Source organism: Archocentrus centrarchus, chromosome 24 (genome assembly GCF_007364275.1).
Source record: "Archocentrus centrarchus isolate MPI-CPG fArcCen1 chromosome 24, fArcCen1, whole genome shotgun sequence".
NCBI classification, from domain to species: Eukaryota; Metazoa; Chordata; class Actinopteri; order Cichliformes; family Cichlidae; genus Archocentrus; species Archocentrus centrarchus.
The window spans coordinates 34,234,421-34,259,559 of NC_044369.1; the positions used below are offsets into that span (position 1 = coordinate 34,234,421).

Consider the following 25,139-nt stretch of genomic DNA (forward strand, 5'->3'; position numbering starts at 1 on the left):
TTGGTGGAAAGTATTTGAGAAGCTTTTTGAAATCTCAGCAAATTCTTCTAAACTCTTGATGATTTGATCAAACTGAATTTTTGTTACATTCATTTCTTATTTTTTCTTTTAAATGAATATTTTTTACCAGTTTTATTGAAGAGAAAACAGCCTTAAAAAGGTCCAAACCTAAACCACTGGATTATCATTGTCTGAACCACCAAAGCAAAGTTTTGGATCAAAATATATTTTTTTAGTTTGTTTTCATGCACAGAACTAGAAAAAAACATCGTTTAAACCCAAAGATGAGACAAAGGTGGAAATTTGTTACCGAGTGTTAACGAGCCAATTAACCGCTGTGATGTGAAGTGGGCGGGTCCCAAATCAAAGATGAGTGACAGAGACAGGAAACAGGAACAGTTATTGATGAGTCACTGCGATAACATGACAGGGCAGCTTGAATGGTCTCACTTCACTGTCACACGTGGATCACTGTTTACACTCTGCTGCAATCAGCTGGTTGTTTGTCCTGTGTCCAAGAGGGAAGCTGCAGAGCGCCCTCTAGTGGACAAACTATGGGACGTCAGTCTCATCACAGTTAAAGGCCGTTTCTCCCGTCTCTGTTTTACCTTTTCCATTTTCATGTATTGCAGTTATAAATGGAAATATGGATACATTAGTGTTAGCGGCTGATGTGTCAGGCAGATGACGTCTTGGTTTATGCTGCTGAATGCTGCCACAGCCTGGATCAGTTTTAGTCACTGAGAGCGAGGCGGGGGGGGGGGGGGGGGGGGGGGCGTCTTTCAACCAGCTTGTTTTGGTGTTTGTTCACCTCCACTCGAGTCTTTTAGTTCAGGCTGTGTGCGGTCATTCAGCCGGGGTAAAGGCAGGAGTAACGTTTGATGCTCAGGCAGTTTAAAGCAGCTGGAGGCTGTCTGTACACATGCATGTCCTGAAAACAGACTCTCAGGCAGCTCAAAGCTGACGTCTTATTCTGATTTCTTTATGGTTGGTCCCTCTCAGACCTACGCTCTGAACTGAGGAGTTACAGGTTAAACACAGACACTGAGTCCGTGTTGGTGTCCAAGGCAGCAAAATAATCTATTATTAAACTTCCATCTGTTCCTGTTGCATAACGGATAAATTCAGAGATCAGCACCATAAAAATAAATGACACAGTAAATGAGGAGGATAATATTAAATGAATAAGATAATAAATAGAAAGGCACTTCCAGAGCTTCCATCCTTTGTGAGATCTGATCTCTGATCAGCAGTTTGTTGCTCTGCTCTGACAGGAAGTCTTCTTCTCCTGCTGCAGTCGAGTCTTCCTGTGAATGAATGAATGAAGTATGTCCAGCTGTCTTCAGTCCCCTGCTGTGAGATGATGAGTTTCCCTTCACACCTCCACCTCCTGCTGGCCCCCCTGCGCGGCGGCGCCCGCCGTCGTCACCGTGATGTCGAAGCAGGTCTCCATCATGACGCGGGACTTGCACAGGTTGACGCAGTACTCCAGCTCCCCCGTGACTTGAGCCAGAGCCTCCAGGTACTCCTGGGACTCCCGGTCCAGGTCCTGGTCCACATCAACTGGAAACACAGAGACAGCGGTCAGAAAAACATGCAGGGCCTGCACGTGTGTGCACACTGCAGAGGAGACAGACTCAGGGTCAGCCCGCACAGCTTTGGGTGTACAGGGACAGGTGTGAAGCTAACAGTAAACAGCCAGAGTTGATCCATGTGTTTGACACCATCACATGAAGCAGAGTGAACAGTGTAGGCACATCCTGACACAAATATCATCATCACACACAGAGCTGAACTCCTGCTGCAGCTCCGGCAGGCTGAAGGAGGCTCAAACCGATTCCTCGGCAGCTCCTGCAGCTTTCTAGGATCTCTACACTGATTTATGGACATTTATGGTCACCAGAGGAAATGACAAGAAGGAGATGGGCCAATCACACGTGTCTGTGTTGAGTGATGAAGAAGAAGGGCTGCTGTTTTTGACTCAGGCTGCAGAGCCTCTTATTTCTGTTTGCTGTCAGCATCCAGGGAATTACTGTATAATGAAAGGGATGATAGAATCAATGTGCTGTCCCCTTTCAGTGATGGAGGCCGGCTTCCTGCCTTTATATTATGACTGATGGTGAACTAACAGCCTCTGCTGGTGCAGGGCATGCTGGGATATACAGCCAGTAAGGCTCAGACCTGCCACGCTAATGCCTCATTGATCTCTGGGCCCACTCGGCCCTCTGCTGCCAGCTCTCTAATCGTGTTGCTGCAGAGTCCAGCGTTTCTTGTGAGAAGGATGGGAGGCTTTCTTTGAGGTGACCTCAGAGTTTGCCCTGCTGACAGACAAATAAAGAAAACATGTTCATGTAATCCCTTCTCCCCTCACGGCTCTTTGGCGCTCCTCTCCAAATAAACACCCCGGCTCTCGTCTCTGGAGCACCGCGAGCTCTTTCCTTTGTTCCCACAGTCCAGAAATAGAAGCATGAAGCGGCGAGGTTTTAATGGGCGAGGTTTCAGGCTGCCGCCGGCACTCAGCAGGAAACACACCCTGCTCGTCCACTCGGTGTTTGGGGTCAGGAGCTGCTCAGGGCTGAAAGAGGAGGAGGCAGCTCCTAAATCTGCTCAGCAGTTCATGGCAGTGCAGAGAGAAGAGGATCATCTGTGAGCTCGGACACCTCTGAGGAGACGACAGAGGCTCCCAGGAACAGCAGCACTTCCAGAGGAGGCGCCGCGCTCACAGTTCAAAACCATCCTCATTCATCAGGAGCCCCTGCAGCCCTTCAGGTCATCCTCTGCCTTTCTAAAAGCCCATTGGCTCATTTCCAGCTCATTTTAAAAAGCTCCGATTGGGTGACTTGTGGAAGCCTACTGAAGGGCCTCAAATAGGTGCCTTTTCACACGTGCTCATGAAAACAAAAGCTGGACCACAGAGATGACATAAAGTGCAAAGATCATGCAGGTCTGTGCTGCTTCATGGACCACAGGAAAGAGTCTCCTCCCTGACAGGAGGAAGGAACAGGTGGATAAACACCAGACACAGGTGACGCCGGCTTTGGCTGCTTCAAACCATAAAAACTGCATCAATTATAGAGATTATTTCCCTCACAAACAAATCTTATTATCTTATTCCTGTTCTGTGCGGTGATCCTGGATCCTGTTCTGAGCAGGATCAGTGTTTCGGGGTTTAAACCTGCCCAAAGCAGGAAGTGCCTCCAGCTCACAAACAGGTGGCGAGCTACATCCACCTGAGCTGAGTGTGACCATCAGTGTATGTGTGGCGTTCCCGCTGACGCCAAACAAAAACTCATCCTACTTTATCCTGCTAACAGGTGATCACGCATGCTCAGCAGAAAAACACTGCAGTGATGTTAATGATGCAACAAATGACTTTGTAAAGGGTGTTAATAAGTAATCCATTACATGAGTACCAACACCGCAGTCGTGTCGAGCTGATAATAATCCATCTCTCGGAATAGCAGCGGCTCTCAGCCTGTACTCACACTCTCCGCTCCATTTGCTCGGGTGGAGCATCAGCCGGCTCTTGGCCTCCTCCAGCTCCGCCTTCAGCCTCTCGTGTTTGCTCTTCAGCTCTCTGATCTGCTGCTGCCGCCTCTCCAGCATCCTCAGCCGGGCGTTAAAGTAGAGCAGACCCTGAGGACCAAACACACAGTCAGAGCCACAAACCTGCAGCACAGCGGTTTATAGAGGTGAGGAAGAGGAGGGGGGGATTAGCGCGAGGCTTCTCCTAACCTGCTCTGAGACTCCAATCTGTGTCCACTGCTGGATTTAATTAGGAGTCAGCCGCAGATAAAATTAGCAAGGGCGCTAATCTGCTGGCTGTAGACTTAATCTGCGCTCAGAGGAGGATTAAGGACAGCTGAGGACAAGCAGGTGACAGAGAGGTGGATCAGCGGGCGCCTCTCGGCTGCACTTAATTACAGCTCTTAAAATACACAACGGAAGAATCCAGCTGCCACTTTATTTTATTTACTGCTCTCATCAGCGCTTTATTGTGAAAAACCTGAGATATTCTTACTGACAGTCTTTAAGAAGAAGTGTGAGAAATGCTGAGGAGTTCATCATCCAGCTGATAGAGTCACTAAAAGCCAAATCTGTGTTAATGACTTCAATATAATTCGATAGATGTTTTATTAGAGCTGATGAAAGCACTGCTCCTCAGGGTCCGCCCACATGGAAACACTGGAGACCAAACTGAACATGTGATCACTTAACATGAGCTAAAGTTCAAAATTCAGACTTTTTATTCAGTGAGTTTAAATAAAATCCTGTGAGGCAGATAATAACTCTGCACCAGAAGCCACAAATATCAAAAAAAGGGACGAGGCCGCTTCACCGCGGGGGGGGGGGTCTCAGAGTCTGAAGTTAGATTTGATGACAGCTCATAAAGGCTGTGACCCGCTGACCTGAGCTCAGCCACGGGGATGTTACAGAGCGATGTGCAGCAGCTGGAGGGGGCTGGCTCGTTGCTCGGCTCAGGTGTCCGTGTATGGCGCTAAACTGGGGCCATAAAGTTTGTTCGAAAAAAAAAATTTTGAAACTGAAAAATTATTTTGAACCCGAAAAAAAAATTTAAACAGGAAAAAAAAAGTTTTGCAACTGAAAAAAAAAGATGTGACTAAAAAAAAAAATTTCAAAACTATTTTTCAGATTCAAGTTTTTTTTTGCACTTTCAGATTTTTTTTTCGCAGTTTCAGATTTGTTTTTTCGAGTTCAAACTTTTGGCCCTGCTTGGCCCATTCGTTGTTGATACCCTCACTGTTGGCCCTCTCACTCGCACGGCCCCAAGGACCCTCCCCGAAGCACGGTAAATATTTCAATGGGCGTCGGACTATCCAAAATATGAAATTAAATTTAAACGTCAGTCGTTTTTATTCAGAAAATCCACTTCCTTTGCATGTGGTTTCATTGATTTAAGGCTGACTTGCCACTTCCAATATGGCGAACATATCGCAGTGACACGGTCCATGTCATGCTGTTTCTGTAAACTGCTCAGGTATCAACAGTGAATGTGTCTGTTTTCTCTCCATCTCTTTTTATTACCTGATCACTGCTAGCACCCGCAGATGAAGACGAGCATATGTTTATGAAGACGAGGCTTCTGCTTTACTTTGAGAGCATGGGAAATCTCCAACACGGACTTAAAATGCTGTGCAAATCTGTCAAGATCATATTTTTTCCTCTGAGATTCGAGTCATGTATCATATAAGCTGCTTGTATCAGTGAAGCATGTTATCTTTCAAAACCAATCACATACATATAGAATATCGATGATGCGTTAGAGACATTTCCAGTTCCCACGGTCCCTGAATGCAACAGCTGGGACTATGTTGTTCAGCCGCTGTGCTGAGCTGTCAGTCATGATTCCACACCCCCGTCATCTGAGGCCCCCCCCCCCACGCCAAAACAGGGCCAAAAGTTTGAACTCGAAAAAAAAAATCTGAAAGTGCAAAAAAAAAATCTTGAATCTGAAAAGTAGTTTTGAAATTTTTTTTTTTAGTCACATCTTTTTTTTTCAGTTGCAAAAAATTTTTTTCCTGTTTAAATTTTTTTTTCGAGTTCAAAATAATTTTTCAGTTTCAAATTTTTTTTTTTTGAACAAACTTTATGGCCCCAGTTTAGCTCCATATCCGTGGCTCATTTGACTGAAAGCTTTTTTCTGTGTTTGTGCTCGCCGCTGCACACACAACTGTGAGAACTACAAATAATAAAATATTGAGTGGACTACAGGATTTGCACCAGTGAAATGAGAGTCACATGTTTCTGATCAGCTGGTTTACCGTGATCAGCACTTTCTCCTCCTGCCATCAGAAAACATCAGACCTGCTCCAGCTGCTCACTGATCTCTGATCAGTTTACTTCAGGATGAAGGTCTCAGTGAGAGGCAGCACAACCACAGATCCTGCTTTGACCAACATGATCTTCAGTGTTTTTCTTCTATCATCAGATCTCACTGAACACCACAGAAATGTGTATAAATCCGCAGTGGAAAATAGTTCCCATGAAGAGCGTTCCTGCTGGTTTCAGAGCCTCTTTGATAAATCGTGATATAAATGTGTTTACAAAAATGATTGAGGTGAGCAATAAGACTTAAAATGCACCCAGGAAGCAAATTTTGGGATGTTGGGCATGATCTCATATATTTTCCATGATGAGATGCAAACAGATAAAACCACTGCTGAGACACCTGAAAACCATGTCAAATGAAAACAAATGACTGCAGCAGAACAGCGACGGACAGCAGAGGAGCTCAGAGATGAAATGAGCAGGACTATAGATCCAAAAAACCACATAAAACTGCTCCTCACACACACTAAAGGACGAGATCAAAATGCTGCACAGACTCAAATCAACCACAGAGACACAAACTGATCAGCAAACACAACCCGCTGCAGCCACTGCTACATCATCGCAGACACACAAAAGGAACACAAACAGAAGTAAAACAATAAGCAGACACACAAAATAACCCAAAACAAATGCACATTAACCAGAAAGTGTCAGAACTGACTGAAAAGATGAAACAATGAACTGATCTGAGTTCAGTGCTAACAGATAAAACCACCACTGACACAAACGGACCAAAACTACACGTCTGCTGAGAACAGCAACACACACACAAACAATGAACAGGAGACATGAAACAAAGAAAGAGAAGCTAAATGAACACACACACACACACACACACACACACACACACACACACACACACACACACACACACACACACACAGACTTATTTAAGCCACAGAGCTTTCACAGTCATCCTCAAACCCTGCCCCCTGGGGTCCTCCAGGGCTCCGTTCTTGGCCCAGTTTTTTAAATTTATTTATATGCCCCCCCCCCCTTTTTTTTTTTAAAAAGGCAAACAAAAAGAACTCAGCATCTGGGTCCAGTGCCAGGAACCTGGGAGTGATCTCTGACAGTGATCCAACGTTTCATGAATGCTCTCATTAAAACGAGCTTCTGGCTGCTGGCAAAGGTGAAGCCTTTCTCTGTGCTTTCACTTCACCTTCACGTCACTGCTGTCAGTATTCAGCCTGCCTCTGCTCGGCTCATTGGTCCAAACTGCGTCCCTGCACTGGCTGCCAGTCTCATTCAGATCTGCCTTCAGGTTTTATTTTAACGGTTAGCGTCTCCTTACCTGTCAGGGTCTCTGGAGCTTTGATCCAGAGCTTTAGGGTTTTGTTATCTTCTGTGTTTTGTGCTGAGTTTGTCTCCCTAATCAGTTGTTGCTCCCTTCCTGTTTTATTTTGGTACTACTTCTGCTCTGTGTAACTTCCCCTTTAAGAATGATGTTATTCCCAGCCGTGTGCCCACCTATTTTCCATCCTCTCGTTATCCTTAAGTGTATTTAGGGTCTCAGTGTCTTCGCTTCCGTCTAGTTTATCTAGGTTGATCTTGTTTCGGTGGGACTCTGACAATGTGCAGAATAATCAGCACTGTGGAACAAATCAGGACCTGTGCAGCATCAGACACTTTCCCATTTTTGTTCTCTGGCTTTAGACCACATGGAGATCTGAGCGCTCTGATTTGTGCTTCATGTTATTTGATGACTGTAGACAAACACAGCTGTTCTTTTAAAGTGTGCTGTAGAAACAAACAGAGAAACCAGCCAGCAAAGAACCACAAACAGCTCATCCTTCAGTGTGGATGAGCTGTGGGAGAGAGCCTGTGGTCTCATGTGTGCAGGGTTAGGAGATCTTTATGTGGACAGACATGAAGGCGTGAAGTCTGCAGAAACTCACCTTTTCAACATCGTGGAACGGCTGCTGACACAGAAACAGAGAGAGGAGACGGATTATTTATCAAAGCAGCACTCTGACTGTGGAAGATGAAGAGCGCATCATCTTCCTCTAATTGAAAATAAATCTGAGCTCCTTCCCTCCCCCCGCACCCCGCTCCGTCGATGCTGAAGGTTAATGACCCGTTAACCCTGAGAGGAGCGACTGTCGTAAAGAGCAACCGGCCGAGGACAACCTTCACTCATCCCTCCTCCTCCTCACATCACTCACATCTAAACCAGTTAAGGCTGAGCTATAATTGGCTGAGCAATTAACTCTGAGCTCAGGATGGAGCGGGGCGCTGAGGCTGAACCAGACTCAGTGAAGCAGCGAGCTTCACGTGCTCCTGCAGAAACCTTCATGTCTCAAACTGCTGCCTCAGAGCTGTGAGACAGCAGACACGGCAGGTCAGCAGGCACCAGAGCGATGAATATCAATGCTCAGGTTTATGATGCCTCTGCCTCACTGATACATGAAAACTCAAACTGGGATCTCTGCGGGCCGTTCCTGCTGCTGCACACACTCGTGTTTTTGTGTAGCTCGTTTAGTTGCAAACCTTTACATAACGACTTATTTCTTAGAGTCATCTCCAAATGTCTGAGCAGGAAAGCCATGTTACCAGTTCAGGAAACATGGATCTCTCTCTGGATCGACATTTTTTCTCCTCATGCACTTGTGTCAGTAAAGACGGACTCTAATGAAGTAGAATGTACAAACAAAGGAACCTTGAAGAAAATCTAACACTGGATGTTACTGAACCATAAAGCCACCATAAAGCCACCGTCCTTCCTGAACCACAACCACAGATGGGAGTCCGGATGGGAACTCTGACGTCTCTGTGCAGCCATCATCTACTCTACCTCCTCCTGGAGCTGCTGATGGAGCTCTGAAATGTTGACCTCTGTTTGTGGGGATTATATCAGCACACTGTAAAACTGAATGACACCTGTGAGTTAGCAGGCTGTTATCATACCACCATCTCCTGAACAGGTGTAGTCTGCCTCACCTCTGATCCTGTCAGCACCTCCTTCCTCCTCTGCATGCGCTCCACGTCGTCGATCTCATAGACCTTTATCTCAAAGGGCTCCTTCAGGGTGCCACCCAACGGGGGCAGGTCCACCCACTGACCACCCACCTTCCTGCCCAGAGAGGAGGTGTCCGGCAGGGGAGCGGGGATCAGCCGCCGCCGCAAGAAACCTGGAGGCAGGGAAATGAAAGAAAGTAATGAAAACTATGAAGACAGTGGTACGCTCTGTGCTGGTATGATGGAGGCGCTGATCATCACTGGCTCCTGCAGTGGAAGGAAACATGGAGGGTGGTCACTGACTCTTTCTTGCTGTGTGAGTAAACAGAGGACAGACTGTCTGGAACATTCAAACTGCAGTTTCTCTCATTAAACATCGGTGCCGTGGGCTGTAGCAGGTATGCTGCTCCTGCCCTGCAGCAGCTCATTACAGGAGGACGAGCACAAAACCATCTTTCCTCTGTCGCGTGCTCAGCTGTGGAAGCTTGCTGCTGTCTGAACATTAGACACAGAAGCAGCTTCGGCTGGATCGTGGCCCATCTTTAATGAGGATTACAGGAATTATTATTTTAATTAAGAGTCACATCCATCACTGAGCAGCTGAGGCTAATTCAGATGAAGTTTCCCAGCACTGTATCCTGTAGATACCCAGTGTTTGCTTCATTTCCCTTCATCTGAAACGCTCACCAGCAGCTCTGCAGTCGCATCCTGGTACTCGTTTCTGTGCAGCTCGTGTTCACACTGTGAGCAAAGCAGACGCAGAGCTGAGAGAATGACTGAAATCACACGGTTACCTCATTTACTGCTGCTACAATCAGCACTGTGACTTTACACAGCATCATGGAGCCACAGCCTCAGCGCTCAATAACAGCAGCAAACAGGATTATCCTGGAACTTAGCTGCACCACGCGACTATAAAGGTTCTTTATTTCCCAGCGGCTCATCACAGTGGATGGATCCTCATGACTGATTTGAAGAGTTTTTGCACCGGATGCCTTTCCCAATGCAACCCTCTCATTTGTCTGGGCTTGGGAGCAGCTCTGGGAGTACACTGTGACCCTGATGGTGAGTTATTCCAAAATGGTAGCTGATGGTGACCCTGTACCCTCCCTCAGTTCTGCTGCTATAGGCTCAGGCTGCTGGGGGGCTTTCCATGATGCACTGAGCATTTCTCCTACACTCCCACCTGTCCTTCCCCAGCTATTCATACATCACCGCTGTGTCGCTCTCATAGTGTGTGTCCTTGTCCCCCCCCCCACAGCCAATTGCAGCAGATGGCTGGAAGTTTCTTCCAGTTAAAGGAAGTTCTTCCTCCCCACCTTCACCGTGCTACAATATAAAGCACCTTCAGGTGACTGTTGTTGTGAACTGGCACTACCTAAATGTGCACGTGTCGCCTGCATGGTTACTGACATACTGAAAGTGTGAAAGACAGACAGGTGAGCCAATGTGGACAAATTATTAGGTACTCAGGGTACCAGCTAGCCTGCAAACGTAGCAAAATCCTCCTGAATCAGAGCTAGTTTTTGTCTGTACGTGGAGTTTGTGTTGGAGTGTGTTACGCTGGGAGCTGGTTGTGTGTCAGCAGCGTAGGAGAGCACAAACAGGCCTGGAGGCTACTTGGCGTCACATCCTTCACATAGAAATGAGTCCAACAGCAGCCTTATTGTTTCAGTTACATTAAAATCTGTCCAAACTTTGGCAATAAAAATATTTCTTACATGTAAAATCCTACGAAGCTGCTTTTAAATTTTAAAGATTTATGATAGAAATTAGAGTGCAAATCACAGGTACAGCGTAAAATCTGACCAAACTATAACAGAAAACTGTTTGTTTGTCCAGAGGCAAGCAGGTCCCTGAAACAATATTATATTAAGCTTGATAAAGGTTGTTGATATGAGCAGACAGCCTACGCAGCTCATTATTTTTAATCAGCCTCGTCTTCTTCTGTGGTGCTTCCAGCGCCCTCCTTCTGTGTCAACATCCATTTGTGCTGCTGATCGGGTTTTAACACCACTGCTGTCAACCTAAAGACCTCACTCGTATTTTTAATGACTTCCTACACGCAGCTGTCACATTAACTTCCAGAGTAAAAGCAAAAGCAGCTACGTGCTCCACAAACAAAAAACCTTTATGGATTATTAAAAACATCCCGGCTCCCTGACTGACGACTCCGAAATGGTGACAGATCGAGGAGGAGTGAGTGTGGGTGTGACCGCTGTGGAGTGCTGTGCAGTGGATGGGGGGGTGTGTGGGTGATAATTGGAGTTGGATATGTACACCGGGAATTGCCGTGGCTTCATGAAATATTCATGAGGCAGAAATGAGCCAAGATCCACAGACTGATGGCAGGGAGATCACACGAGCGCCGATTCCATATGCATCAGGCTGTCCGGCCCGCGCGCCGCCTGAATCCCAATCAGCTGCTGTAAGGTGGAATACACAGCAACAGCCTGCCACATAATGTGCGAGGATGTCGAGTTTTTGTACAGTAATGCTGGGCTGAGAGATAATTTCACACGCTGCCTTTGATAGATGCTCCCACAGCAATAGCACCGGTACTCTTCAATGTGCTCAGCATTCATGGGAATACTGTAGTGAGCAGCCACTCTCATCCCATCATCAAACACCGGTGGATGTTGGAAAAAGCCATAAATATGTTAATTTCTCAGCAGAGATGAGTTTTATGGCTCTTTGATTCTTTGAGTCGGTACATGGAGAAATAGTTGCTGAATGTCAAATTTGAGCTTTAAACTTTTTCCATTAACTGTAATGATTTCAGAGCTTATTTAAATAAAACCTCATTGAGATGAAAAAGCTATACAGCGTCCACATTCCTCTGTTCCTGCCTTTTATAAAAAGCTAAGTTATTTCCTGTCAACAGACAAAGTAGGAATGTAAATGCGGCAGATCCAGATCTCTGAGCTGCCCATGAAAAATCAGATCTGTATTTTCTGAGGTGGGATAAATGCTGTGCTGCTTTGGGATTACAATCACTACAACCAAGTTTCCAAAAAGCTGTTTTTACTGGCATGTTTTTGTTTCTGTTCTCAGATGAGAAAAAGCGAGTGAAGTGCAATTTCCAAGCTGCTGCTCTGCTACCGTCCTCCCTCTATGACTGCATAATTACAGCCGCTCAGAGAGGAAACCGCGCAGCTCATTTATAACTCATTTATGTCTGTGTCAGCTGCCATGAGGTTAACACGAAGGTGAACTTGTGAGTGACTGGGACCAGATTTGCTGACTGGCACAGAAGGAGGGAGGGCAGGCTGGTCAGATGTCTCTGTTTACATGGCCCTTCGTGGCATTTTTATCTCTTGCCCCATAGTGTGACTGGCTCTAGTCTACAAAACTCGCCAATCTGTCCACTGAAACCCAGCGAGGGTTAGCAGACAGAGTAGCAGGTGATGTGTCAGTTAATGGTTTTAGTAATAGTTTTGGGCCAGAAAAATAGAGAACAAATGACTCACAAAAAACCTTGAAAACTAACTTCAGCTTCCATTTATGCTTATTGTATTTAGCCTTAGCAAAAATGAAAAAATATATATGCCAATCTGTCACATTTGAATTCAATGACAACAATGAGAAAATGACCAACATAGTGTTTTTTCATATAGTCCATAGAAGTCCCTCTATAGTGAGTAAAGAGGACAGTGGGCTCCAATCACCTTAAAGGAAGGGAAGAGGCTGCATGAAAAATACAAACACTGACATGCATTTGTGGAAGAAACTGGTTATGCATCACATCATCAGATGATATCAATATGAACGTAACTGTGTCCCCCAGTAGGTGTAAGTAAAATAAACATTTTTAGTGCTTGAACGGTCAGCTGTTCTCAGTTACATTATTCCAGGACCTTTTTATTTTGTGCAACATGGACTCACCATTTCCTCTCTTCTTGGGCGATTTAGAAACTCTGCTCCTGTTTGATGAGGACGCTCCGCTCTCGCTCATGGAGTCGTGTGCTGAGGAGGTGCTGCCGGTTGTCTCGCTGTCTCGGATCATACTCTCATAGCCACTGCTGCCCCCGCTGTGGTAAAACAGGGCAGTGCGGCCCATGGCGGGGGGCAGCTCCCCACTGAGGATGCTGCTGTTGTCGCTGCCATGCCCACTGCTGTAGCGCTGCGGCCTCCGAGGCGCGGTGATCTTGCTGTAAGGTGATGGTAGCGGTATGTTGAGTGATGACCCAATGATGCTATTAGTCCTGCTGCTGGTGCCATCAGTTCCTGTTACTCCAGCACCACTGCCAAGCTGCTTCCTTTGGCTACCTGCAACTAGCTCGCTAACCCGGCTGTTAGCTGCCCTGCTGATGGCCTGCTTTGTGCCCATGATAGTGCCTCTTCCTGTCTTGACTCCTGTTCCAGAGCGAGATGGGGACTTGCCATTCGGAGGTAGGTTGGTGTTGCGTCCGGCTGCATTTTCGGGAGGCTTTGGGGAAGAGCTCAGGCTCTTGGAACTGCTGGCAGACAGCGTTCGAACCTTCAGTCCACCAGAAGCTGCTGCTCTTGATCCGCTGCCACTGCGGACCTGCCCCAGTTTGCTAGTAGCTGCAAAGACACCAGATAACACTTGGGAGGGAGAGGCAGATGTGGAGGTGGATGCTGGAACACCAAGTCTTGGCACTGATCGGTTGCACTTGCCATTGCTTCCGGATGCAGCACCACTGTTCTCTCTGAAGAGCTCAGGTTTGGACCCAGCTAAGGTTTGACTGTCACATTTCTCCAGGGAGATCAGACTCCCGAAGTATCTAGAGGAATCTGCTTTGGCTCCACGTGTCTTCAGGCTTGAGGATGTTCTTGCAGGACTGTGTTCAGTTTTTAAACTAGATGTCCTGTGGCTGAATGAATCTGCTCTGAGCCTGATGTGGAATTCCTCCTCTGAGGCGGATGTTTTAGGGAATGAAGACTTTCCAGTGTCGCTGCTTGTTTTTAAGGCACTTGGAGAGAGCGCAATTCTTAACTTTTGTTCTTGGCTCGACTGTCTGACAAAAGGAACAGAAGGAGAGATGTTTCCAGATCCAGACTTGGAAATTGTGCTGTTTTTTTGTCCATTTGCCTTTTTTCCCAGGGATGAAAACCTCACTGTACCAATCACTGATGCAGCTTCATGAGCCCATTTCGATTCTGAACTCTGGGGGGTGGAAACAGTCCCTAGGGTTGTTGCACCCCGAGTGAGTCGTGGCAGCTTGATGAGAGTGTCTCCTCTCCTGCTGCTGGACTTCTCACAACCATCAACAACCCTGTGAGCTGAAGAAGACATCTGTGCCTTTGGTGGGCGAGGTACGCTGTTGCTGTTCCCTCCGGACCTCCTGGAGGAAACATTAGTCATACCACTTCTTGTTGGCTTACCTGCAGAAAGAAAATCCATCTCTCTGGGATCAAAATGACTGCTTCCCTGAAGCAAAAACTCATCCTGTTTGCCTTCCTGTCCACTGCAGCCCACAGCTACGGTTGAGGTAGGCTTGGTTTTCCTGGGCAGACTGGAATGGGTGGCATGATGGGAAACCTGCGCTGACACTGATGTGTTCAGGTTACTGGCTCTCACCTTTAGATAGCCTTTGGGAGAGGCTTTGGTTGACTCGGGGGAGGGAGGGCACTTGGTAAAAGATGGTTTGTTTGGGGTAGCAGGGTCGCTGTCCAGCTCTGAGAAACAGACACCGCTGTCATTTAAGGAGCTCTTAATGCCATGCTGTAAAAATGGCTGTTTATGGAATATACTCGGTGAGGTCAGCAAGGAGGCATTCTCCATTGTTTTATCCCTCAAGTAAAGCCTGCTTTGTGAATGAAGACCGTCACTTTCAGGTGATTCGTATGGCCATGAGCCAACAGATGGGTGCTTTCTGCCTTGCTGGGAAAACAAACTTTCTTGGCGGTCGGTGCCAACATCAGTGCCTGGTCCCACAGCTCCTTGTTGAGATGTGTAAGCATCATATTCATCATTAATACTGCTGATGATGCTGACTGGGCGAGAGCTAGCAGCTAAAGTCTGCGGAAAGCAGTCACTGTTAAAGCTGAGGAGGTTGGAGGGACGACCGTTATCTGGGACAAGACCGTGAGGGAGCTCCTCTATGACTGTGAACACAAGCTCATCCTCTCCATTCAACTCCACAGGCTGCTGCAGAGTGATGGTAGTCCTCAGAAAATCCCTGTCCAGGCAACGTCCTAACAGAGAGGCCCGGAGGGTGTTCACCTCCATGGGGTATCTGCTTGTATGAGCTGCTCTGTCTGTGTTAGGTGACCCTGGTGGCTGGTCTTGCCTCATTACTTGTTGGCTCATACCCACAGGGGGAGTCCTGCCGAGAGCCTCTCCAGGCTGAGGCACTGTCCTGGTTGTCCGAGGTAAGGATGGTGAAGCTGATGGCTTGGGTACACCTCCTTTGAGGTAGACCTTCTCTCGAACCACAGGTTCTGAGTCACAGGTATGAGCACCCCCTGATTTTACCAAACATGGCTGAAAGGGGGTGGCTAAAAGTTTCTCTCCATCTGCGCTTGTCCTTTTGGAAGTGTCCATGAGGCCACCAGCTGAAGGTAGTTCAGACTGTTTGTGATCAGATTTACTTGTGCATGGTGTTGGCGCGCTTTCAGAGAAACTCTGGGAGGTATTTTTATCAGATCTGGGTGGTGAGGTTGCCTCTGTGGGTTTAGTAGCTCCACTCTGAGACTTCGGTGCTACTGATGTGCCTTCTGTGCTGAACGTGGCCGGGCCTTCACTGCCATCTATGCAGTCGAGTCTCTCTTGCAGTTCTGCAAATGTGTTACACTTGAAGTGATCACCATCAGACTTGGGTGCATCTTTGACTCGCCTTTTGTTCAGGGAAGGAATGATGGGAACGAATGAAGGCGGACCCTCATTATCGCTCAGCTCTCGGTCTGAGATTGCTGTCCCTCCAGGCCCAACGTAGATGACGGTGTCACAGGAGTGCTCGCTGCTGGAGGAATAGTCGGGATCGCTCGAGAGTAGCAGGGGAACGTCTGGGTCGAGGGCCACGGTCCGAGGGTGGAAGGGTCGAAGATGAGGAGGTCGATGGGATGGGCCTTCCTCACAGGAACTCTCCCCTCCAGATGAGCTGGAAGCATACTGCAAATAAAAAAGAAGTAACACTGAATTGACATGCTAAAGAGAGCTAAAGTATGCAGTGCTTAACCTGAAGGGAAATCATTACTTGAATGGCCGTGTCTCAGGTTAAAAGTGCACTCTGTGGATTACATTAGAATTAATGTCAATGAGACATATACGCTGGTCACTCTGGTTTCTGATCTATATCATACAGCATGTCAGCCTGACTAATGAGGGTACAAGGCGATTCCATCTCAAGACAGAAACTCCCATCCCCGTAGAAACTCTGTTATTGATTATCTAACATATGGCAGTGGATAAACTCAATGAAATATGTCCATATGACTCCCTGACCTATTTACATTATGGACTGCAGCCTCAGGAAATCAGTGAAAACTCATTCAGAGGTCAAAACCTTCCACAGAACAATCTCAAGACTTTAATTAACAACCAATAACAACCTTTAAACCTTCACTGTTAGTTGTTTAAATTTGTGCTTTAAAAAAATAAATCAGAACCTTATTTATGTCATTGACAAGTGAGTAAACAGTTTGTTTTTGAACCCTGTACCAGAGATGCATGAACTCCACCACACTGAGCTTTAGAAAGAAAACCTGAATAAAGGATGAAGCACCTTGGACTTCTTCTTCCTCATGCGGTGGATGCGGGAGGCCGTCTGCACTGTGGTCAGCGTCTCCACGTAGTTCGCCGGGGAGTCGGAGATGTGGGCGATCATGGTGGTTCGACAGTTGATGTTGCCCAGGGATTCGCTGAGGAGCATCGTGAGCTTGCTGTCCCTGAATAATACATTAAGAAACCCTTCGTTAGCCCAAAAAAAGAAGACGCACCACGGGCTGGGGAATCCCCACGGGCCTGCAGATACCATTCATTACACCATGCACCAACAGTTGGGCACAGACAGGCAAAAAGGAATAGGAGCGATCTCTCGTTTCACATTAATGAAGCCCACTTTGAACTACACGCCACATGTGATCTGTCGGCAGAGACAGAGTGAAGTGTTCATGAAATCTCGCCTTTGAAAAGACCTGGATTAATGCTACAGAAGACGGATCAAACAGAGAATTTACATACTACAATCTAAGCTTTTTAACTCAACAAGCCTGAACTGCAGCACGGACTGACCCCCACATATTACTACTTATTCCTCCTTTTGGGCTTTTCTTTGGTTCTTCTGGTTCGACTTCAACTCACTTCACTGTGAATCAGTGATCACTGGGTCTGACAACTCAAGGCTGGTTTATTATTAACAGGCAATTTAAAGGTCTTCATAAAAAGGTCTCTCAAGTCCATGGATGGTAACGTGAGACTCTGGTGCAGATATCCAATCCATAAATAGAACAATAGTGATGTTGATGGCTTCATAAATGAGCAGAAATGGGGCCAAAGGAGAAAGACTGTAGGGAAAGGTCACCGATCAAGAACAAATAACAGATAAAAACATCTATATAGTCAGTAAATCAACAGTTTATGACTCAAATCAGCTCATTAGCTGTTTCACTTTACAATTTCAGAGTTTTTGTGGCATAAAATGAAATGAAAAGAAAAGATTACACCCTACCCCCAAAATGAAACCGCTTAAAACCAAAAGGAAACAAAAGTGAAGCATTAAAGCAAACAAAACACACCCAATATGAGGCTGAAAATAAGACTGAGCTCAGGCTGCATAACAAGCACCCAGAGGACAGAACAGACACATCAATTAGCATCACAAAGTGACTTATTCATCAGCCTAAACAAGCATTTAACACTGACTGAAAGCTCATTAAAAATACATCACATGCTGCCTGCCCGCTTCATACGTGTCCCCCCCTCACTCCCCTCTGCCCTCACAGGGATCACTGGTCCATCTGTTGTTTGGTCGCTATGACCTTTGACCCCTGTCAGGCTCATGAAAATGCTCAGAGTGTGAGCTCCTACCTGTAGGGAACGTGCTTGGCTCCGTTGGCCAGGGCGAGGATGACGTTTCCCAGTGCGGAGAGGGACAGACACTGACCCCCACCTCCCTCTCTGGTCCTGCTGATGTCCGTCTCACAGCTCCCCAAATCGAGGAGGTGGAGGCGACTCCGCCCCGACACTGAAAAGGAGGACATTAGTATACAACACCACCTCCTTAACTGCTCATTAGGGCTGAAATGACAATTTATTGATTAGTTTATAGACAGAAACATAATCAATGCCTTTAGTAATAACTTATTGGCTGCTTGGAGTCATTTATCAAAGCAGCCATTAGTGTACAGAAATCTTCTGGATATCTTGCATATATATATGACAGGACCCTGGGCTGTGAGGGAGCTGGAGCTGAAGCCATAAATCTTTGGCAGTAAAGTCAAAGTCCTGCAGCAAATCTCGAGTCAAGTCATCCGATTCATGGCGCCACTACATCACTAACCAAATGTATAAACATATTTATGCCTACGTGGACTGTGTAAACATTAAAAATGGTTCATTTGAATACATCCAGGCTGCATCTCTTCCCTGATTCTGGTCCTAATAAATATTCTGATAAGATTCAGTATCAGTGTGATCTCTGCTCATTTTAACTGCCTGCTCATTTCATTAATTCAGAGTAATGATGGCGGGAACCATCAACCGGCCGCATCAGCAAGATTTAGAAACTGCAGAGAGCGGCTGAGTGGACGCTTTTCCACCCGCCGGTCTATAAACACTGCAGGACACTGAGCCGTCAGGCCTCATTAGCCATGCAGATTTATTCCAGCAGTAAAACTCCAGTAACTGTGGCTCTGCTGACAGGTACATGTGGGTGGCGACAGTGTTAGTGTAGCCGCTCTGCTTGTAAACGCTCTTGTTGAGCATGTTGGCAATTCAACACAAAGCTAATTAGCAGCTACATGTTTGGAGCAGAAGAGCAGAAAAGAGCTAACAGCTAATTGAGTTGCCAGGTTTCACAGCTGCACGGTCGCTAAGGGGGGCTTTTATTCTCGTCTCAGAGGTCAGAGTCTCTACCCTGCTGCTCCTTCTCCAAGTCTCTGTTGAACCAATGTGTCTGCAGCTGTAGTGTGCACAGGTCTGTTCACTGTGCACAGGTCTGTTCACTGTGCACAGGTCTGTTCACTGCTGGGAAGTTTGAGAATGAATGAAGCACATTTCTCTTTCACTGGCTTCATTCAGGGTTTACTGTGTCATGCTGAGTACCAGTTTCTCCTCAAAGAGCTCTAGCTTCACACAAAACACCTCCTCTCACTCAGCACCAACCTCAGCTGCACCTTCAGAAGCTGCCCATGAACATCCCAAACAGGAGAGCAGTTTGTTTCTGACATCTCTGCTCAGTCTGTGGCTCTCAACTACAAACTCAGAGAACTCCAAGAAAACAGCAGAACCGACCTGAACATCCAAGAAACAGGAACCAGTAAAGCTGAAAATGTTTAGCCTGAGCAGAAAATGTGCACCTGTCCTGCTTCCTGATAACAAACATCCTGAAAAGAGGAAGCAGGAGAAACACTGGTCCATAAATGCATCTGTGGAGTGGAGTCATGGGCCAACACTGGGGTCTCTAGATCTCTAAGAGGAGGCACTAATCAGCTGCCTGAACCACATCAGCTGATTCTGCTTAATGTGAAGGGGGTGTGTTGTATCTGCAATCATATGCTCAGTCGTTACCCAGAGTTCATGACCATAAGTGAGGGAAGGATGTAGACTGACTGTTAAACAGAGGGCTGTGCCTCACAGCTCATCTCCCCTCTCACCACCACACTGTGTGCATTAAGCTCCCCATCCTTTCTCCCCTCAGGCATTAATAACATCCCAAGATACTTAATTCTCTCCTCTCACCTGGACGGGGTGAAACATCTTTGTCTTTAAGGGAACGATGGGCTCGGAGGTGTTGATATGCACACCAGCAACTTCACAATCAGCTTCAAACAGTCCACCCATGTATGCTACATGCATGTTTTTGATTTGACACCGGGTGTGATGCACTTCCTCACACAACTTTCCCATTTATCTGGGCTTGGGACCAGCACTAGGAGTGCACTGGCTCACGAGCCCCTGAAGCTGGGCATGCACCTCCTCACAGTCTCAGACTGGGGATCATTTGTGTGTAAAGCAAAGGTGTTAACCACTACACCAAGGAGCTACCCTGGGTGTAGCTGTGTGACAGTGATTAAAAGGACAGCATCATCAGTAACAAGAAGAAATGTGTCATCATCTTCTTTGTGACCTCAGCAAAGAGGTGTTTCTCTGCGCTGTCAGTGACTCCCAGCTTTGTCACTCCTACTGATGATCTTTAAAACCAGTTTCTTCTTAAACCACAGTGAAGTTCATTTTTTCAGGAGGTTCCTGAGCAGAAGACACCATCTGAGGGCTGTTACTGACCTCCACCTCAGCAGTTTTTTCTCATCTTTTGGTTGCTGGCCAATTTTAACGCCATAATGCTCCATTTAATAATTGTGATAAACACTCATTTACAGCCACAGATACACTCACCTGCTGCCTTGTTGCTCTTGTCCAGCCTCTCCTGGGAGAGATGCAGGGTAAACAGGAAGTGGGAGTTCCTTCTGACTTCCTGGTCATCCGGCATTTGGCTGCTCCTCCTTGCTGCAAGGGCGACATCCAGGAAAGATGCTGCTCGCTCAGCGCTGGTCGCCCGAAGCTCCGTCTGGTTCTGCAGCTGATGGAGAGAGAGGTAACGGGAGGCTGCTGCAGCTGCCAAACATGTTGGCTCTATTAAATATCATTCATGTCGGGCAGATGCTGCTAAGCCTGGTTCTAACTCAGTTTAGTTTGACTGAAGTGAAGCTTTGAATAATTCTGCGAGCATCTTCCTGCTGTCTGCAGCTCCACCGGGGTCTGTTTCTTTTTGTTCAGAGCAGAAGTCCTTCTCCCCTCTCACAGATAAAATGAGTGAGATAAAAGTTTAACTAGGACAGAATGAGGTTTGATAAAGGAAAAAAAGAAGGATGTCTGCATGAGACAAGAAAAAGAGAAAGAAAAATTAAAGTGAGTGCAGATAGAAGGTGGCAGACAGAAGGAGCTCGGGGAGATAAAACAGACTGAACGAGGAGGAGGAAGGTCAGGACTAATTGGACAGTTGTGAACAGTGCAGAAGTCCCTGGAGTGAAGAGGAGGTCAGTGAGGAGGTCGGGAAGAGACAAGGTGAAGGAAAGGAGTCAAGGAGAGGAGTTGACTGGCCTGAGTGGGGCTGGAGGACTGGATGAATATATCAGCTGTTGTACTGCACAGCACACAAATACATCTCCATGAGTACATCAGCAATCATCTGATGGACTGATGGTGGCAGGTGCAAAGGTTAGTATGTGAGACGGATGGGACTCGAAGTGCCAACGCTTCAGTTAGTAGCAGGATGGTTTGAAGTTCCATCTTTTAGGTGTGTCAACTTTTACTTTGAATATCTGGTACCTATATCTCCTCTGCTGAGAGTTTTTTCCTGTACCTGGGATCCACAGACTGGATCTTCTCTCAGAGCCACGGCAGGGCCTGGGACCTCCTGGTGGTCACCTGCTGCGAGTTCAGCCAGGAGGTCGGTGAGCGTCTCCTCTCGACCGGAGATCTCCACGGCCGACACTCTGACGGAGAAACGAGCTCCGGACTTTTCCTTCCGCTCTTCGATTACCTTAAAGAGCCAGGAGATTGCTGTCGGAGCCACACCCAGACTTTGGGTGGAGCAGTCCCGACCGATCATGGTGTATGTCTTACCTGTGGAGGGCGGAGTCAGGTCAACAATCATGTGACATTTGGGAATGACGTGTTTGCGTGTGAGGATGGCGTATCACGTCGTTACCCAGGTTAGCGTGTCCGAAGCAGAAGATGCAGCCGTCTGCGCCGTTCACCACCGACTGAATGACCTCTGCCACGGTTCCTGAACACACCTCAGCCTATCAGGAGAGAACCACCAACCAGCCATCAATTCAGTTCAGTGTAATTTTATTTATATAGCGCCAAATCACAACAAACAGTCACATCAAGGTGCTTTGTATTGTGGGTAAAGACCCTACAATAATACAGAGAAAATCCAACAGTCTATGAAAGCTGTATAAACCTTGATTTTGTCCTTAAAAAGTTTGCTCACCATTTTTTCTACCACATTCAGACCACATATGAAAACAGCCTCGCTTTCACGCCAGACATCCTGATAATTCAATTCAATTTTATTTATATAACAAATCACAACATACTGTCGCCTCAAGGCGCTTTGTATTGTGGATAAAGACCCTACAATAATACAGAGAAAACCCAACAGTCAAAACGACCCCCTATGAGCAGCACTTGGTGACAGTGGGAAGGAAAAACTCCCTTTAACAGGAAGAAACCTCCATCAGAACCAGGCTCAGGGAGGGGGGGTCATCTGCTGTGAGGGGGGAGAGACAGAGATTAATATTATTAGTGGGGTAAAAACAAAGTGAAAAGAGGTGAATGAAAAGAAACAGTGCATCATGGGACTGTCGCCTACCAGCCATCACCTTAGAGAGGTGCCACTATCAAACTGTATCATACATAAAAATGAGCCGCAATCCTGTGTAGCAGTGAGGTAGCTGCCAGTGGGACTGAAGGATACTGCTGACACATCTATGACAGGGTGGTTAATGTGTTAAAGGCTTTGTGACCTAATGTGGGTAACCACAGCATGAAATGTCATTAGGACCAACCATAAGTGACCATAGTGTCTATATGTGGACGGCTCTTTAAAGCCGAGCTTACAGCCCTGATGTGATGCTTTCTGGGTCTGGGGATCAGGGTTTGTGGGACATTTAGGTTTTCTCTCGTTTTGTAAATTTGTACTGTGGTTCTGTATTGTTAGAGCGGGCTCTCTGCTTCAGGCGCTCTCAGCGCTGCTGTTTGTTTCTGAGGCCACACAGCTGAAACTTTAACGCTTCCCTCCCACAGCCTGATGAGGGAGACGTGGAAATGGCTGCAGTCTGTGGAGGATCAGAGTGGGATTGCTGTGACTGAGCGGCTGTTCTCGGTCTGTGTTTCCAGCAGAGACTCAGCAGCAGGTCAGAACCAAGCAGAACAGCATTTAGACGTTTGCATCAGCATATGGATCCGTGCAGGTTCAGTCTGAGCTGCTGTGACCTCACAGCTTCATTCAGCTTCAGTAACGAGCTGCTCATAGAAACGTGCTCCCAGCAGAGTCTGCATCACTCTGAGAACACGCTGGAAACAAACGCCAGCTCATTTTAAACTGACGCTCTGAACATCACCTGCTGCTGACCAGGTGAGGCCTTCAGCATCAGTTACCATGGTGATCTATCAGGTAAAACGAGACACACTTGTGTCTCTGAGTTTAAGCTCCACACAGCTCATTAACACAGTAATCTGGCTTCATAGTTACAGTTACGTGCTTTTTGAAGGAACACCTTAGACAATCATAAGGAACCTGCAAGAATAATTAAAAACTCCCATAAAGCTCATATTAAATATGGAAATGATTACATTTGTGATGCAGAGGTGTCTAAAAAGGAAAGCCTGTACAGCATCTTCACCTTTTGTTTGGATATGATGAGTTTCAGAGTTAGAGACCAAAATGCTGCAGAAAGAATCAGCAGCTGAAATCTAAACATCGTAAACATGTTTTTATGAATCCATCTGCAGGTTCATGTCACATCACAGATAATCACAAACACTCTTCACTGACAGACACACACACACACACACACACAGCGCTGTGATCTGTGTGCATCTGCTGCTGTCGTCTGTCTCCTGGGATAAACAACATGCTGCAGGGCTGACACTTTGCTGATGAAGAGCTCAAACTTTGCCTGCATGCCTTGAATTTAGATTTTGATTCTCTGAAAGTTTCAGTCTCTTTAAACACTCAGATTATTCTGCATCACCACCAGCAGGTATCTGATTGGTCCAGATTCATCCTACAGCAGAACGACCAAGCAAGAACATCCAGCCGAAGCCACGGAGCAGTAAATTCACCCTGATTCATTTGGGAGGGAGATGTTATCGATGCTGTTGGGGAACCCACCTGTGAGGTGTCCTGCGAGAAGACGGCATCAAAGGTGAATGTCTTTGGAGCCGAGGCCGAGGATCGTCTCTGGGCGGCGGCGGAGAGTCCGGCGGCTGACGTCTCGCACAGAGTGAGCTGCTTCTTCCTGCCGTCGACCTTCAGGAACGACATGGACTCCGAGGACTCGCTGTGGACCGAGCAGATCCGGACCATCACTCTGACCTGAGGACAGACAGGAAGCCCATATCAGAGAAAACCAGGTTAGGAAGTACAGTCCGTAATAGAGCCAAGTCGAGAGAAGTGGGACACTCACATGCAGGGATCTGTGTTTACCTGCTGCTTTTTATCAGGCTCCACAGTGAGGCACACCACAGTGGCAGTTTGGAGCTCTTTAGTAGTTTATATGCCTCAGGGTGGATGACAGCACCCAGCAAGATGCTATCATCTAACTTTCCCACTATACTTAAATTAACCCTGAGTGCTGAGCAAATGACCAGAAAGGCTGAGAGAGTCATGAATATTTGGCTCTGCTGGACCTGCAGCAGTTTGTGTCACTCAGCCCTGAGGGGCCTGCCTTGTTGTGCTGAGGTGTGACCCTCTGAAGGGTTTTTATTGGCCTGTCAGAGAGCTGCTGAGCTGGTGGTGACGAGGTAAGGTTTTTAATGCCAATAACAATCTGAGACGCAGCAGTTTTAAACAACGGGTCGCTGCGAGCCAGCGGAGCGAATCATCGGCTCCTCGGTCACCGCGGAGCTGATGATGTGAGACACACATGTGAGACACACATCAAATCAAAGCTGCTTTTGATGCGTTGTGTTTTTTGTTTTTAAACAGTCAGCACATTTATGAGCAGCCACAAATATTTTAGAGGATGCATCTCTGACGTCTGCAGACTTTGAACTGATCTTTCATCTTTTCCTGGACGACCTGCACCGACAGTGAGTTCCACCACCAAACTGGCATTTATTGTGAAAGAGTCTAAGGAAGCACATTTATCTTCGGGTTGTCATGTGCGACTGCTTCACTGCAGTTTCCTGTTGTGCTGCAGTTACCAGAGTAACCACTGCTGTCAGTCATGAATGGTTTATAATGGTTGGATGTAGCTGCTGTGGGCTGTGAAGCCTTTTTGAAGCTTCGATCTTAGTTTTTGGTTTCAGAAAGTGTCCATACTTGGTCCACCAGCTGGGGGGCTAAATGCTAGCTTGGTTATGAGTCAGCATCCAGAGACTGTATATGAGGATCACTCTTGGACGGTCTGTAAGTCCAATGAAGCACAGCAGGCATATTATTGGTCAGATAATTCCATTAACGATGCTC

At 46.8% G+C, this 25,139-nt stretch overlaps 1 protein-coding gene across 1 annotated transcript in view; it reads right to left on the reverse strand.

Moving 5' to 3' along the window:
- Nucleotides 1-762: 762 nt before the first annotated feature.
- The window catches only part of LOC115774185 (kinesin-like protein KIF26A), a 74,888-nt gene continuing 50,511 nt past the window's right edge, over nucleotides 763-25,139 (reverse strand). The window contains exons 6-17 of the mRNA XM_030721328.1: nucleotides 23,841-24,044; nucleotides 21,648-21,741; nucleotides 21,300-21,562; nucleotides 20,333-20,516; nucleotides 17,807-17,963; nucleotides 16,503-16,665; nucleotides 13,836-15,889; nucleotides 12,697-13,793; nucleotides 8,794-8,984; nucleotides 7,752-7,775; nucleotides 3,486-3,636; nucleotides 763-1,563 (exon numbers count right to left, since the gene is read on the reverse strand). Coding sequence (XP_030577188.1) covers nucleotides 1,376-1,563; nucleotides 3,486-3,636; nucleotides 7,752-7,775; nucleotides 8,794-8,984; nucleotides 12,697-13,793; nucleotides 13,836-15,889; nucleotides 16,503-16,665; nucleotides 17,807-17,963; nucleotides 20,333-20,516; nucleotides 21,300-21,562; nucleotides 21,648-21,741; nucleotides 23,841-24,044 — 4,770 coding nt within the window. The 3' untranslated portion in view covers nucleotides 763-1,375. The remainder of the gene's footprint in view (nucleotides 1,564-3,485; nucleotides 3,637-7,751; nucleotides 7,776-8,793; nucleotides 8,985-12,696; nucleotides 13,794-13,835; nucleotides 15,890-16,502; nucleotides 16,666-17,806; nucleotides 17,964-20,332; nucleotides 20,517-21,299; nucleotides 21,563-21,647; nucleotides 21,742-23,840; nucleotides 24,045-25,139) is intronic.